Source organism: Lutzomyia longipalpis, chromosome 1 (genome assembly GCF_024334085.1).
Source record: "Lutzomyia longipalpis isolate SR_M1_2022 chromosome 1, ASM2433408v1".
Taxonomy (NCBI): domain Eukaryota; kingdom Metazoa; phylum Arthropoda; class Insecta; order Diptera; family Psychodidae; genus Lutzomyia; species Lutzomyia longipalpis.
In genome coordinates, this window is record NC_074707.1 from 5160577 (window position 1) to 5175951 (window position 15375).

Sequence of the window (15375 nt, forward strand, 5' to 3'; positions counted from 1 at the left end):
GATTTTAAGAGTTTCTTGGTCGCTGAATAAGGCCCTTTGTTCTGATTATAAATTGACGAGAGTTGATAGTAAGGAAGTGCAGGATTACGTCCTTCTGGGAGCAACAGTGGATCAGTCCAAACGCATCCTTACAATTTTGACAATCTTGGGAAGATTTTGTTCGCCTACTAAACAAAGTTCAAACGTCAAATTGAAAATTTTATATTCCACAAACAAATCCACCACGTGCTCAAATGATTCTGATTGGTCGATGGGTTTATCTTAACCCTTTGGCGTCCGCGTGAAACATTCAAACATGAGCTCTTTTTATCACGATATTTATTGTTTAGAAGATGCTTTCAGAAGACTATTCTCAGTCAGAACGTCTGGCCTCTTTTATGTGAATTTGATGTATTTGTAACTTGAAAGAACAATTAAATTCATAAATAATTGTAAAAATAAAATGTTTCACGTTTGGGTCAACGTATGACCCAAAAAACGCGAAGGGGTTAAAATGCAATTAGCCGGGAAAATGCAGTCTTCCGGCTAAATCAGCAATTTCCATTTTGCATTTTCCTAATAGTAGAAGAAAAATTGTTGATTGATTCTGAGAGCTGAAGCAGAACACTTCCTTGGAATTGGAGGGTTTGATTTAGAGTTTCAATTGCAATGGTTTGTCGTTCCATAAGGACTAGCTGCTTCCTGGCAAGTTCATCTGAATATCCTTCACTAACTGCCTCAATTGGATCAGGATCTTCATTAATTTTCCTACTATTAGATAGTATTTGGTTGTCTGGAACAGGGAGGTTCGTTGCAGTATTTTCCGCAACATCATCAACAACTTCCTTTTCTACTTTTGCATTATTTTCCACCAACATAGGGGAGTAGTCTATGTCCAGAGGATCTTCATGCTTCACCACCACGTGATCCTGAAGAAAATCATTTGATCCTTGAAGAAAACTCAGCGATTCATCTTCAAAGTCTCGTTCAGAAGTCGATCCTGATGGTAGTGGCAGCGTACAATCTCTACCCTCAGGTTTATTTCTAAGGCACTTCATGTTTGTCCAAGACTATAAAAAATTAAAAATATTTTAAATACAATCAACATCTTTTTCATTTGAACAAAATCTTACCTTTCTCCATCCAACAGAGCTCTTTTTGGGTCCTTCTGTAGCATTTAGGGCAGCACTGAGTCGCTTCCAGAGACGACTAGCTTCCTGCATTGTATAGTCTTTGTTAAAGCGACTCCGTAACATTTGTGGATGCTCCTCAATGAATTTAAACATCAACTTCTGTTGGGCACTTGTTATCCTATTGCTTGACTTTCCCGATGATTCCATTTCTTTTGTTAAAGGAATCTTTATCACCTTTACTCGCCTCAAATTCCATGCATATTTCACAACATCTGTCAATGTTTAAGCTCTGAACGAATTTTCAGTCCACATGCGAATTCATCCGGATGAAGAATTCGTTGGGATGAATCCGAAAGGAACGGATGGATTTTTTCTATTCAAAGATGTGAATGGAAAATTCGTGTACAAGAATCCGATGTTAGAAAATCATTATTCTGTAAATATTCTTCATATAAAAGACTTGAACAAGCTTCTTCTCACTCCAGGCCTAAGGAATTGTTTTTAGACAAAATAATTAGAACTTATGTTAATGACGTTGCTGTGTTGTCTTCTCGTCGGTTGTAGAAAATCTTAGTATTAACTATTTACAGCAATTAATTCAACTAATTTTATGAAATAATTTTTTTAGTTTTTATTCAATTAATTAAGTTAGTTAATTCAGTTAGAATTTATTTAGTTAGTTTAGTTAGAATAATCTGCATAGTATATAGCTCTGATAACCTAGTTAGTCTAGCTAGAATAAGCTAGTTTAGTTCATTTATAAGTAAAAAAAAATAGCCAGTTAAGGTAGAATTTGAATAATAAAGTTTAGTAGCTTAGATATAGTTAAAATTGTTACTTTGACCGGCCTTAAAATCCATTTTCCCATTTCTCAGTTTCCTAAGCATATTGAGTATTAAAAATCAATCATTTTTACTGATTATAATCATTACAAAAATAATATGTAATAATTCAACAACAAATCTTAAAAATAACTAATTAAAAAATCAAAAAATTAGATTGAACAGGAAATAAAAAATATCTTTAATCACAGAAAAAAAATGCTTCGTATAGAATTCTATTTTGCTTTGAATTTCATTGATAATCTTGTTTTTTTTTTAACATAAAAACTTTACAATTATATAAAAAACACTACCTATAATTTTAGCAAAAATAATAAATGGATTTTCTTTAAAAGAAAAATCCTCAAAGTTTAAATATTTTATGTTTCTCATACACTTGCAGAGAAACTTTAATCAGAAAATTAAATTTTATCACTTCAAATAGATGAAAATATCAGTTTCTTCTGAAAAGAAAAACTTGACAACAAATTGAGAAATTCAATTTAAAATCCTCAAAACGTGACCTTTTACCACCCCCACCCCTTCAAAATAGAGAAAATCTTTTGTATTTGAAGCATTTCAGCTACGCATTATGCAAAAAACTATGTATGTAGGTATGATGATGAAGACGTGGCTTGTTTTCACCCTCCGTGGCGGCAAATATGTATGTAATAATGTGGGAGGAGGGTGTCACAATTGCCGTGATTCCGTGACAGGGTGCAGTGATGAAATGAAGAGGCGAGAGAGGAGTCTTTCGGTGCTGCGGTGGCAGCATGTGACGAAAGAGATGAAATCCACCGAGTATATGCAAATATTCCGCGCGCGCCTGTGTGAAATATACAAACCCTCCCCGTATTATATTTGTGGAATCTCCACCATCGGAGAGCACCATTGTTGGCACCACCGTGGAGGACGTCACCAGCCGGCTCATCTGCATGTTCTTGTAGATCTGGCACTCATTTGATTTTAAACCGCCACCGGAGACGGAACAAGTGGTCCATAAATCTCCCTGCTTTCACCGTATACAGTGTGCTAGGGCAAGTTGTCCCGAAAGCGATTTGTGTGTCCTCAAGGGGAGAGGGGTGTGTGCTGTGCACGTTTAGAAGGACCTAGAAGTGAGTAGTGACATGGGCATTTTCAGTGTTAATTGATTAAGCGCCAAAGAGATTCTCAGCAAAATGGGAAGTGAATTATTTCCATTTCTGTTGCAAGCACAGAGGGTTTGTGTGTGGGGGTGGGAAAGTGTTTCAGCGCAATTTTCACATAATATGTGCGACGTGACATGGGGATGATGAGGGTGGTGGGATGGTGAGGGTTTGGGAATTCAATAAACCACTTGCCACAGTGACTTACCCTCTGCTTTTCACGCATTTAGCAGCAAATTTCCAAACCGCACACACACCACACACAGTGCTTCACCCCTAAATCGGGGGATGATTCTCCGGGATGATTGATACATCAACCCCCGTTGTTGCATATGAGCTTCACCCACCCACCCTCTCCTCCCTCTCTCTCAACATTATATCTCGATTTTAGACAATCCTCTTTTACCCTCGGAAGAGAAATTTCAATGCGACGGCTGTGCCCATTGCTGATGATGTTAAACCCTTTTCCCCCTACTATTGCTGTTGCTTTTTCAATTGCTTCAAATAACGCGATTGTCCATTGAGATTGGGTCTCTCTCCCTGCACTCAATGAAATTCTAGATTTTAATTCACAAATTCAATTACATGGCTCTTTCAATTCCATTCAAGCGATGCCCTTTGGATGTTTTAGCGGTTAACATTTGGAATCTTTTTCTTGAAATTATTTTATAGATTTTAATTTTTTCTTAGAAAAGATTTTCTTCATTGTTAATAAACTTAAAATTATAGAGAAGGATTGATTAGGAATTGAATAATTTCAATTCTAATTCGTTATTAATATAAATTATTTTAAAGTGTAAAACAAATATTTAAAATAAAAATAATTTTGTGTTGAATAAAAAGACAATTACACTTCTCTTAATAATTTCTTTTACTGACTTTCTTAAAACTTATTAGATTTTAAATTATGTGACGATAATAAAGAAAATCTATTCTACGGATTTTTAATTTTTTTAAAAGATTTTTAAAATATCGACGTGCCCGAAGATGAACCATATTCTTATCTTTTAATACAGGAGTATGGTTCATAATCTTCGGGAGCGTCGATATGTATCTACGTGATGTATTATCCCTTTTTGAGTGTTTAAAAAATAAAAAAAAAGTTAAATTTTCTGATGAAAAAAAAACAGAAGTTTTAGGCGTTAAAAATAAAGAGTTTAAAAAAAATCTTTAGTGTGAAGAATTCTTAAGGACTGTAAGGAATCCAGCGGGGAGAATGACGTGAAAATTATTTTTGGGAGTTTCTTTAGGCTCAAATACGATATTTTTGACCAAAACTCCGATTTTTTTAAATTTCTGGTTTTTCGTCGTTCCTGATCCTGTGAGTCCTTGAAGATGCCTTTTTGTGTTCTCAAAATGTCAAGGGACTATAAAGGCATCGTCCTGCATTGATTTTAGCTAAGGGACGACAACGTTCCATTGGTCGTTAAGTATTTCAATTTTGGTGACTAATTTTGAAGTTTTCTGGCTTTATAAACCCAAAGAATTTTTAAGAAATATAGAGTAAAAACAGATTTAAAAAAACTCCTAAAATAAATGAATTTTCCATTAATATTTAATTATATCAGAGTGTTTTAAATTGATCTTTGTTTAATTTTTGTTAATTGACATTTCGCTCTATCTCTGCAAGCAAAAAAGTATCCTGAAGCATTGATAAATTGTTTTAATTGTTTTTAAATGAATCATTTCAATCAGTTAATTATTCTTTCGCCAGCTAATTGATTTATTTATTTATTGACATTTTATAATTTTTGCCCAGTTGAACCTTTAATTATATTTAAAAAAAACCTTAAGCATAAAAAAATTCTATCGAATATTACAACGTAAACCTATAATTTTTTATTTTCCAAAATAAACTGAATTCTCCCGGAAATATTTGAGGTGGAAAACATGCAAAAGATTCATTCAATAATTCCCCAATATGAATTTACTAAATTAAAAATCACTGAAATTATTCATTTCCTGCAGTTCTAGACAAAAAAAAATCACCAGAGAACTCATGTGAACTGAAATATTGATTCGCTGCCGTAGTTGGGCAAAAAAAATCACACACAAAAGACATCAAATATCGCTGGTTCACAAATTTAATACCATTTCCTATCAATGTGGACAATTTTTTTGCACATTCGCAATTTTCCCTTTGAGCAATTAAGAGTGATTCTCGATATCTGTGCGCCCAGAGGATGTGCAAAATGGGTGCAAAAAAAAACGACTGTAAAATGAGCCCAAAAGAGACGGGGAAAAATGATTAAAAAATTTCCCACATTTGCCAAAAAAAAAGTGAATTCATTCTGAGGGGAAAATGCGAATTGCATCAAATCCGATAGTATTGATGAACTGTGTTTTTTTATGCTCGTACTATACTCCCAAAAAATGAAATAGGGGTATTTATGGGGGGAGAATGGAGCATCAGTTTGGGAAAATCTCATGAAAATTAATTCTTTTTTGATGAAGAATTTTCTGCAAATTTTCCACATTTCTGGAAATGTGGGAAGGTTTTTTTTCAAAATTGCATTATGTTGAAATTAACAATTTTCTCTTTTAATGGGAATTAGGAGAGAAAATATAGCCTTGGGGGTATTTGGGAGTTGTTGTATATCTCATTCAGAATAGCAAATTAGTTTAATTGTATGATGAAAATTCACTACAGAGATTTTCCATCCTTTTGTCTCACACAAATCCCATTCTCTGCTTCTCTTCATCCAGACAACTCTGCCGGAAGATCATCTCCAAGAGACATCCATCTTTCCCACAACGAAGAGCTGCACCTGTGTGGAAGGATACTCATCCCGCGCAATGCATCCTCAACGGGTGGTTTTGGTGTGAGAGGAAGGAGGGATTCTCTTGTGTGCTGAAGTACATAGAAAAGGGATTGCATTTGGAATAGTTCCTGTCCCACAAGACATTTTATTGTGTGCGAATTTCGGCACTATTGAAGAGAGATTTTAGAGACGAGAGACACACCAGAGCAGCACTGTTGGGAAGGTAAGACAATTTTCAATGGATTATAAATTGGTGAAAATGCTCACTTGTCTTCACCACAAATGTCTGAGACTGTGCGAGGAAATTCGAGATATATGATTGTCCTGAGGGACCTCATGTTGATTCACACAAAACAACCCAAGAAATCCTCATTCTCCCTCAATTCCGCCCCCCCGCCCATTCTTCTCCACCCCGCACATCCTGCCAAAATCCTGCAGTTAAAGAGGATTTCAAGGATGTGGGTACACACAGCACACATCCCATGGAAAATCCTCAAGAATGCATGGATGGGTTTTTCAATGGGAAAGAGCCTCGTGTGAGTGAGAAAATGTTTGTCTAATACGATAGAAGCCAGCAACAATAGCAACTCCAACACTGCTGAAGAAGACACAAACATTCTCTCATATACAAATTATAATTCCATTTGTGGATGGAAATTTAATTTTCCCGACAATATCATTTCACAAAATTTCCATCTCCCTTCACCCACCCTCACAGCCCTTTACTGGGTGCTTCAAAAGACGGAGTTTTATGCAGATTCTCGAGTGAAAATCAATTTCATTCTTGGCGGGTGAAAATTCGCGAAAATCCCTCGCACAATGAGACAATCGACAAGTAGATTTTTCCCTCTTGCCGTGGAAATCTCATTCATCCCCCACTCCCTAGGGGAAAATCCCACAAATCTCATGCAGGGGTGGGAGTTTTCTTGTGAGCTCGAAAGAAAGGAGGATAAAAGTCGTTAATAATTAGCAATGAGAGAGTAATTGTTTGTCATCGTTCTTCTGTGTGTAAGAAGAGTTGAAGATGTTGGAAAATTTTTGAGTATAAAAGAGGGATATTTTAGTAAATGCGAGGTAAATTGCCTCCAAAAAAAGTAATACAACTACTTAGAAAAGTAATACAGCCTCCAAAAAAAAGTAATACAGCCTCCAAATAGAGTAATACAAACATTTAGAAAAGTAATACAGCCTCCCACAAAAAGTTATACAGCCTCCAAAAAAAGTAATACAGCCTCCCAAAAAAGTAATACAGCCTTTAAAAAAGTAATACAGCTTCCAAAAAACAAGTAATACACCCTCCAAAAAAAGTAATACAGCCTCTAAAAAAAGTGATACAGCCTCCAAAAAAGTAATGCAGCCTCCAAAAAAGTAATACAGCCTCTAAAAAAAAAGTAATACAGCCTCTAAAAAAAATAATACAGCCTTTCAAAAAGTAATACAGCCACTTAGAAAAGTTATACAGCCTCCAAAAAAAGTAATACAGCCTCTAAAAAAAAAGTATTAAAGCCTTTAAAAAAGTAATGCAGCCTCCAAAAAAAGTAATACACCCTTTAAAAAAGTAATACAGCCTTTAAAAAAATAATACAGCCTCCAAAAAAAAAGTAATACACCCTTTAAAAAAGTAATAAAGCCACTTAGAAAAGTAATACAGCCTCTAAAAAAATACAGCCTTTCAAAAACTAATACAGCCTCCAAAAAAAAGTAATACAGCCTTTCAAAAAGTAATACAGCCTTTAAAAAAGTAATACAGCCTCCCAAAAAAGTAATACAGCCTTTAAAAAAGCAATATAGCCTCCCACAAAAAGTAATACAGCCTTTAAAAAAGTAATATAGCCTCCCAAACAAGTAATACAGCCTCTAAAAAAAAGTAATACAGCCTCCAAAAGAAGTAATACAGCCTTTCAAAAAGTAATACAGCCTTTCAAAAAGTAATACAGCCTTTAAAAAAGTTATACAGCCTCCAAAAAAAGTAATACAGCCTCCAAAAAAAGTAATACAGCCTTTAAAAAAAGTAAAACAGCCTCCAAAAAAAGTAATACAGCATTCAAAAAAATAATACAGCCTTCAAAAAAAGTAATACAACCGATAAAAAAGTAATACAACCACTTAGTAAAGTAATAAAGCCTTTAAAAAAGCAATACAGCCTCCAAAAAATACGGCCATCTGAAACCGCCTATTATAAGGAGCCTTCTGTACCAAATTTCATCGCGATCGGGCAAACGGTGTGGATTTGTATAGAAAAGAAGGAACGATGATTAACAACAAACAGACCTTTCTTTATTATATAGATAGGAAAGGATTGGAAGGGTTTAAGGGTTTTTTTGCGGAATTTTAATTACCAATAAATTATTTATAAAGACAGTAGGGGTCACTTAAGGGTTTAGAAAAAGCTCAAAATATCATATTTCCCAAATAGATAAAACGAAATGTATAGCTCATTTTTTAGGAAATTTACTGCCCTACAACTCTTTCTCAGATCATTTTGTTCTATCTAACTAGGTAATATGATATTTTAACCTTTTTCCAAACCCTTAAGTGACTTTATTAGCCCCGCTCTCCCCTAAGTTAATTTGAGGGTTATTCTAAAAAGTGAAGAGATAACATTTTATTGAACAAGATTAAAAAAAAAACTATTGGAAAATGTGGAAAATTCTGATCCCTCAAGTTTAGAGGCGTAGTCGGAAATCTATTCAATGGGATATTATTAGGGGAGACCGGGGTAAAAATAGTCAATTTGCATAAATCCTTATCTGCAGGATTCCCCAAGGGCAAGAAAATTTCCTCGATAGGTCATTCTTATAGGAAATTTCCTGGCCTACAACTTTGTCTCAGACCACTTTTCTCTATCTCCACGGGAAATATGAGTTTTCGAGCTTTTCCTAAACCCTTCAGCTTCTGACTATTTTTAAACGCGGCGGGTAAATATAGTCACCAGTAGGCTAAATAAAGTCGGTCGAATTTTCCGACATTTCCAATGATTTTCCGCCTGAGAGATTGATAGTAGTTGATAGCTAAACTTCTCACCTTTTGATCCGCGACAAGGAATTTCACTTTTATACGCACTAAAACAGAGAATTTTGCGATTTTCTCAAACACGCCATTTTGCAACAAATGAATAGAAAATATGCCAAAAATTTCGATCTCCCATATGATTTACATGGGATGACTAGATCTACCCCAAGGGGTATGTTTTGATTCAAAAAATTGTAGAGAAAAATCATTAAAAGTTATTGAAGAATACACCTTGGCAATGTTTTCTGTAGTAACCCAGCTAGTGAGAAAAATTATCAGATTGGAAAATTGCTGAAGGAAAACTTTGGAAAACGCGTTTTTCTCAATACGCAAAAGTTTGGGAAATGGGCCAAAAATCTATTTTCATTTTTAACTCCTAAAGTACTGATCGGATAACCTCCAAATTACTGTCAAAAATTATAGGTTGGTAAGGCTTTGCACCCTAATTTTTTCCGATTTTTCCGATTTATATTTCGGGAGAAATTGGCATTTGAAAATTCCAAAATGACTATTTTTACCCCGGTCTCCCCTATCTAAGAAATTAAAGTTATAAAGATTCAAGACCGAAATTGTTTGAACTTTTAAGGTGTTTTCACACTAAAAACTCCCCCTTAGCTACACCCCTGCTCAATTTTTAAATTTTTCAATAATAATTTTCCTTCTGCCTTGACTACCCCTCTGTCTACCTACTTAAAATAATTTTCATGACACCCCAAAAGAGGAATAGAAAAATTGAAAAATGAGACTTTAAAGTTTGAGAAATTCGCGTGAATAAATTACAATTTGGAAAGGCAAATAGACGCGCACAAGAAGAAGACAATGTTGGATATTATCTAATTAATTGCCAAGAGGAAATACACACCCCTAGCACAAGGAAAGGGAGTTCATCTTTGAGATGAATATTTTTGGTATATCGTCATCAAAAATCCCTCTGTCTCTCTATATATTTTAATCATTTACAATTAATTCAATCTGCCTCCCAGCATTCCACCGAGAATCGCGTGATTGTCAGCAGATGGTCCAAATGGAGCAGTTTCATCATTTTTATCATCGCAATTTAATAGGAGGAAAAGTCTGAGGAGGGGGTTGAGTGCTGCGAAAATCCCCAACGTTGTCCCCGCATCTCATCACTTTTGAATATTTGCTAGCACTTCCTCTCACTCTTTGGGTGTGGGTGGGTGCAGAAGGAATGCCACAATGAGCAAACAAACGCAAGGAGAATCTCAGACAAGGCAAATTTTATTGCTAAACTTTCCCTCGGACTCTTGACGGTGTTTTTCTTTCCCAACAAAACTTGCGGGGGAAGAAAAATGCGATGCTTTTGATTATTTTTCATGGAAATTAAGAGCGTGGAATTAGCTGGTGTGCGACCGTCATAGAAAATGGGAACATGGAATAAAAGGAGATTTATTAGCAATGCAAACACTCACAATTTTCCGCACGAGTGAAGAAAAGTTCTTGTACGGCAGATGTTTCAGTGAAAAAAAGAAAGGATTTTAGTCTAAATGGGAAAATGAAACACTTAATTTCCTTTACACAGCGAGAGAGAAAAGCTTTCGAGAGCTTTGGAGATTTAATCACTCGCGTGCCCCTTTCAGTAGCAGATTTTTTAAATGTTCTTTACGGAATATTTTATTTGTTTTCTTTTCCCCATTCATTTGTATTGAGTGCTGAAGGATTTTTTTCTGGACAAATTCTTTGAGGATTTAAGATTTAAATCCTTGTGCGTTTGCTGGCATAATTAATTGCTCGTTTGTCCTGCAAATATTCTTTGCAGAAAAAAGGGGAAAAGATAAAAATCTGAGCTCTTTTGCTAGGCGTTTATTTTTTATTTCAGAGCTGTATCATTTAATTATTCGTTTAAAAAGGAGTCTATTCAGTTTATTTCGTTTCACAATATTCTTCGAAAGTTATGAGAAATTGAATCAAATTTTTGGTGTTCTAGGAAAATTCCTTCCGATTGCGTCAGCCAAGGGACGGTAGGTCAACCCAAACACATCCTTTCAATTTTGGGGGCCAAAGCTTTCGACGCTTCTGTGTGTCTTCCTCCGTGGTTGGAATTTTATTAGCATTTCTTATAATTTTTCCATCGATTTACAATATTTCATTTTTTTCAATATTTCAAAATTTCCTAACTTACTCAATTGTGTCTTTGTTTGGGAATCGTCAAACGTCTAATTTTGGTGATCATGCGGATTTTTATGCAGGGGGATTCTATTAAAGACAAGATTAAGGATAACTAACTAACATGTTAACTATGGGAGCAATATTTTCCTGGATTTTACCTCTTTTTTCAACAATTTTCTTTCACTTATCTATAACTGACTTTTCTTTGCAACTATCTATGGCATAACTGAATAATTATTTAAAAAAATTGAAAAATTGAATCACTTAAGACCTACTCAAAAAATTTCTTATTTAGATAATAAAAAGATTTTTACTGCGCGTTTTTCATCTTAATGCATTTCACAGAATGGAAAAAATTCTTTCCTCCTTCAACCCCTAAAAAAGAACTTCACCAGTGGGAGGATAAAATTTCAATCTCTCTCTGTGTGATGGTAACAATTTGTAGTCACTTCTTTTGTAGTAGCAACGAGAGGGGGAAGGTTTTACGGTGAGGTGCGATGAGAATCCCTCTGATGGTTCCAACCACATTGAGTAAATCCTCGCCTTTACCGTGGATGAGTCGGGGGTGTATTAACAATAAAATCAGACACATTTTGTTCCACATGCCACACCATGAGAATGATTCTGTATTGTCCTCCTCCAGTCACCGTATTACATACTCCTCTTTGGCGCCGCAACACTTCATAACTCTGCAAAACATCGCCGGAAGTGTGTTGCGAAGGGGGTGGTGGTGAGTTGTCAGGCGCACGTGAGGTTGAGAATCATACATACATATATAGCTCCCATGTAGATATGTTTTGGACTCATGATACCCATCCAAGGGGTTGGAGGATGGGTATGCAGTGAGGGAAAGTGTGACATTTGTGATGTTCATTGTGTGAAATTTGCTAGGAGCGATATCAAACATAATATTCTCATGTTGAATGAAAGGCACACGAGATTTTTCTCTCGCTGTATGCCAAATGAGCAAGATCTGGGGGGGCTCTCATTTCACCCCCATCGTGAAAAGCTAAACCACATCCTTTCTTCATCATTAAATTTTCCTCCAGCAGCTACAACGAGAAAAAAAATCCTCCATGGCGCATCTTTAATTATCTCCGGGATGAAAATTTATTTGCACCAAAATCAAATTGCGCCACAGAGAATTCTCCCAAAATTTTAATTTCAAACTGCATTGCGAATCATCCCAGAGTTCTTTTGTCATACAATATAACTCATAAAAACTCTCTGCTGCACCCTCATTCCCCAAGAGGGGGAGCGGGGTGTCCGAATGCGATGGGGGATTTACTCGCCACATGGAAAATGGGGCGAGTATAAAATTTAAATAATGCCATTGTCATCGTTGTCGCTTGTCGTCAAAAACTTTTCGGTTTTATTATGTATTTTATAATTAAGTTGTCCATCACCATCTTTTCTCCGCACGAAAGCTATCCCAATGGAATGGATATTAAATATCTACAAAAAGGGATTTATGTACCTCCGACACCCTTCCTGTGAGAAAAGTTTTCTCTGCATTGATTAAGTGGGATGGAATGATTTGAAATTACCTCGTTAGAGCAACTCCTGAAAAAGCCATTTGAATAGTTTTTAAAACATTCATATCACAAGGGGAGACTGGGGCAAAGTGAGTCATCAGAATCTGGGTTTAAAAAGCTAAATAAAAGCTCATTGAGTTTGAGAAATTTAACAAAGATTCTTAGAAACTTTTAACTTCTTTAATTTTTAACTTAAAAGCTTAGAATTTGACCAATTTGACCACAGTCTCCCCTAATAATAAAATTAATTTCATGCAGAATGTCGGAGGATATCTCATCACAAACTATGCCACCAAAAACCCGCATGAATCCACAGGATTTTCGCAATCAGGACCTCGTGAGTCGCCTCCTGGCAGCAACTCCCCCATATCTCTACTCCGCCCCCATGGCTCCGCACAATTTCTTCTTCAGCGAAATGCTCCGTTCGTTGGTGCAGGCAAAGAACAACGAGGCCAATAGTCGCCTACAGCAAACAACAGCAGTACCCCATATGCCAGCCACCCACCATCCACACCATCACGTGGGTAGGAGGCCAAGGAAGCGCTCCTGGAGTCACCACAGAATCCCCTTTGAGCATCAAATTGTCACACCGCCCAAGGAATTTGAGGAGAAGATGGAGAAACCCCTCGAATTGACCACAAAGGTGAACTCGTCCTTTGATGGCAAATCCTCAAAGCAGGATTCACCCCCTGAGAAGATATCTCGTCTCGATGAGGGGGAGAAAGTTCAATCACCCCCGGAAACATCCACACCACCGCCTGTGGAACAATCACCAGCAACACTTACATCCCCATCTGACCTGGTGCTTCCTCCACCACCACCTGTCTGGTATCCATCCCTCTATCCACCCTATGGCATTGATCCGCTGCACTTTTTCATTGATCTCCGTGTTTCGGGGCACATTCGCAGCAAGGAGAACACCTCACCATCCTCCGCATCCAGCACATTCCGGCCAGATAACAATAATTCCCAATTTTTCGATCTTGAATCAAAAAATCGCCACGGGTCAGCATTTAGTATCCCAACCCCCAGGGAGAGTAGTGCTAAATCCCCCGGAGCTGTTAATCTCTCAGCCACAGCTCAGGATTCCGATGAGAAGGATGTCCTGTCGAAGAATACCAACTACGTCATGCAGAATCTCCCGCGCATCTACACGCACTTGAATGCCCATCACAAACTCCTGGATGATCAGGAGAATCATCGTCAGGATTTCGGTGGAGAGGGGGATGTGAGTGGGTCAGAGGGTGACTATAAGCGTCCCCTGGATGAGGATGTCATCGCTGTGGATGATAATGATAACTAATAAAAAACAAATACCTACCTATATGATAAATCTCAATGTAATCTGTAGTCTTCTGTGTCGAATTTAAGATAAAAAAAAAATTGTAAAAAAATGTATTATTGCTCTGAATAAACTACAAGGGGTTGATAATTGGTAACTTTGGTGCACATTTTTGATTTTAACAAAGAAAATGATTGACTTTCAGGGAAAATCTTACAGCATAAAAAAGCTTTAAATAGTGCAAGGAGAAGATTTATTCAGAATTCATTTTTTCGCTAATCCAGTCGAGGTAGTGCATCACATTGACAAAGACTCCGGTCCTGCCAGCTGTTCCACAGGGTACCCATGTCCAGCTAGTGACTCCGTGCACTTGAATCTCTCCACTGGCATTCTTCTGGACAAGAGGACTTCCGGAATCACCGCTGCAGATAGCCTTGGAACCATTGGGCTCCCCAGCACAGATGTTAGTTTTATGCATTGCAGATCCAGGGTAATCATTGAAGCATTTCTCCTCGGGAAGAATTGGCAGTTCAGCTTTCAGAAGCTCATCGGGGAATGCTGGTAAGAAAATGTTGGAGTAGGAGCCCCATCCTGAGATGGTAGCATAACCAGTTGGGTAGAAAGCTTCTCCAGTGGGTAGGTTGACAAGGGAGACTTGGGCATTGAGCTCAAATGGTTCAGTAACCTCAACAAGGGCAATATCATGTGGTGCAACATCACCAGCATAATTCTCGTGAATGAAAGTCCTCTTTGGCGTCCTTCTCTGCTCATATTCGTCAGGTTTCTTGATGTTGTGGGCACCAGCAACGATCGAAGTATTAGCATTGAAAGCTTTTACGCAGTGACCAGCAGTTAGAACCCATCTCTCATTGATGAGAGCTCCACCGCAGAAGTGCTTAGTTGTTTCATGATCTTTCCATTGCAGAGAAATCTTTAAATTTAGAAAAAAAGAAATTAATAATTTCAATCAGTTTAATTTATCGCCTTTAAAAAGAAACTCACCATGTAAGGAAACTCATGAGGCTTAGCCTTTTCTGCACCAACAATCTTGTTGAAGGATGCTGCTGAAACCGCAAGGCCAGATCCAAGAAGGAAGACACAGCACAGGAAGAACTTCATGTTTTCAAGCTGAATTTTCTCAGTGGAAGACGGAACTAAACTGGTGATTTCTGCTCTATTTTCAAGGGTTTTTATATCAAAAGACGAAGATTGATAAGGGAGCTTTCAAGTGCTTTGGAAAATTCATTTGACTGACCTACGTAATAATTTGAAGAACATACTTGGAGTTTCCTAATAGTCTGTGTACCTGTGCTACCACTTCATACGTCATTTATTTATTTATCTAAAGCTTAGAAGCATTTTTTTTATGGAAAGTTATCTCAATTTTTCAAGTTCAACACACGTTTGTAGATATTTTTCATGTAAGCTTTCATCAATAAACGTGTCCCATTGAAGGAATTTTTTGCAATAATTCAGCTTTGCAATTTCCAAAAATTCCAGCAAGCTCATGAAATGATTTTTTACTACCAGCGAAAACTTTAAAAAAGCTCTAATATGCGAACTTATTAAATAATCTTTT

The 15375-nt window shown here is 36.7% G+C and overlaps 4 protein-coding genes across 4 annotated transcripts in view; 1 reads left to right on the forward strand and 3 right to left on the reverse strand.

The window, feature by feature from the left end:
- Nucleotides 1-15375, reverse strand: part of LOC129786719 (glutamate-rich protein 2) — an 871459-nt gene that overhangs the window by 314625 nt on the left and 541459 nt on the right. The window lies entirely within an intron of this gene.
- On the reverse strand, nt 320-1340 carry LOC129786714 (uncharacterized). The gene is made up of 2 exons (XM_055821900.1): nt 1113-1340; nt 320-1049 (listed from the first exon to the last, which is right to left on the reverse strand). The coding sequence occupies exons 1-2, from the start codon at nt 1317-1319 to the stop codon at nt 531-533; spliced, it is 726 nt and encodes a 241-aa protein (XP_055677875.1). The 5' UTR covers nt 1320-1340; the 3' UTR covers nt 320-530.
- On the forward strand, nt 3020-14413 carry LOC129786693 (uncharacterized). The gene is made up of 3 exons (XM_055821873.1): nt 3020-3048; nt 5785-6063; nt 12773-14413. Exon 3 carries the CDS (start codon nt 12774-12776, stop codon nt 13815-13817), a length of 1044 nt encoding a protein of 347 aa, XP_055677848.1. The 5' UTR covers nt 3020-3048; nt 5785-6063; nt 12773; the 3' UTR covers nt 13818-14413.
- On the reverse strand, nt 14033-15141 carry LOC129786703 (trypsin-2-like). Its single transcript, XM_055821888.1, has 3 exons — nt 15077-15141; nt 14799-14970; nt 14033-14727 (listed from the first exon to the last, which is right to left on the reverse strand). The coding sequence occupies exons 1-3, from the start codon at nt 15124-15126 to the stop codon at nt 14050-14052; spliced, it is 900 nt and encodes a 299-aa protein (XP_055677863.1). The 5' UTR covers nt 15127-15141; the 3' UTR covers nt 14033-14049.

What these genes read in the sequence shown, in the direction of transcription:
- LOC129786714 (XM_055821900.1), bottom strand. Translation starts at nt 1,319, where the DNA reads ATGGAATCATCGGGAAAGTCAAGCAATAGGATAACAAGTGCCCAACAG. An exon ending in GCTCTGTTGGATGGAGAAAG is followed by an intron (nt 1,050 to 1,112) that starts GTAAGATTTTGT and finishes AATTTTTTATAG; the next exon opens with TCTTGGACAAACATGAAGTG.
- LOC129786693 (XM_055821873.1), top strand. Translation starts at nt 12,774, where the DNA reads ATGTCGGAGGATATCTCATCACAAACTATGCCACCAAAAACCCGCATG.
- LOC129786703 (XM_055821888.1), bottom strand. Translation starts at nt 15,126, where the DNA reads ATGACGTATGAAGTGGTAGCACAGGTACACAGACTATTAGGAAACTCC. An exon ending in AGACTATTAGGAAACTCCAA is followed by an intron (nt 14,971 to 15,076) that starts GTATGTTCTTCA and finishes CCTTGAAAATAG; the next exon opens with AGCAGAAATCACCAGTTTAG. An exon ending in CTCATGAGTTTCCTTACATG is followed by an intron (nt 14,728 to 14,798) that starts GTGAGTTTCTTT and finishes CTAAATTTAAAG; the next exon opens with ATTTCTCTGCAATGGAAAGA.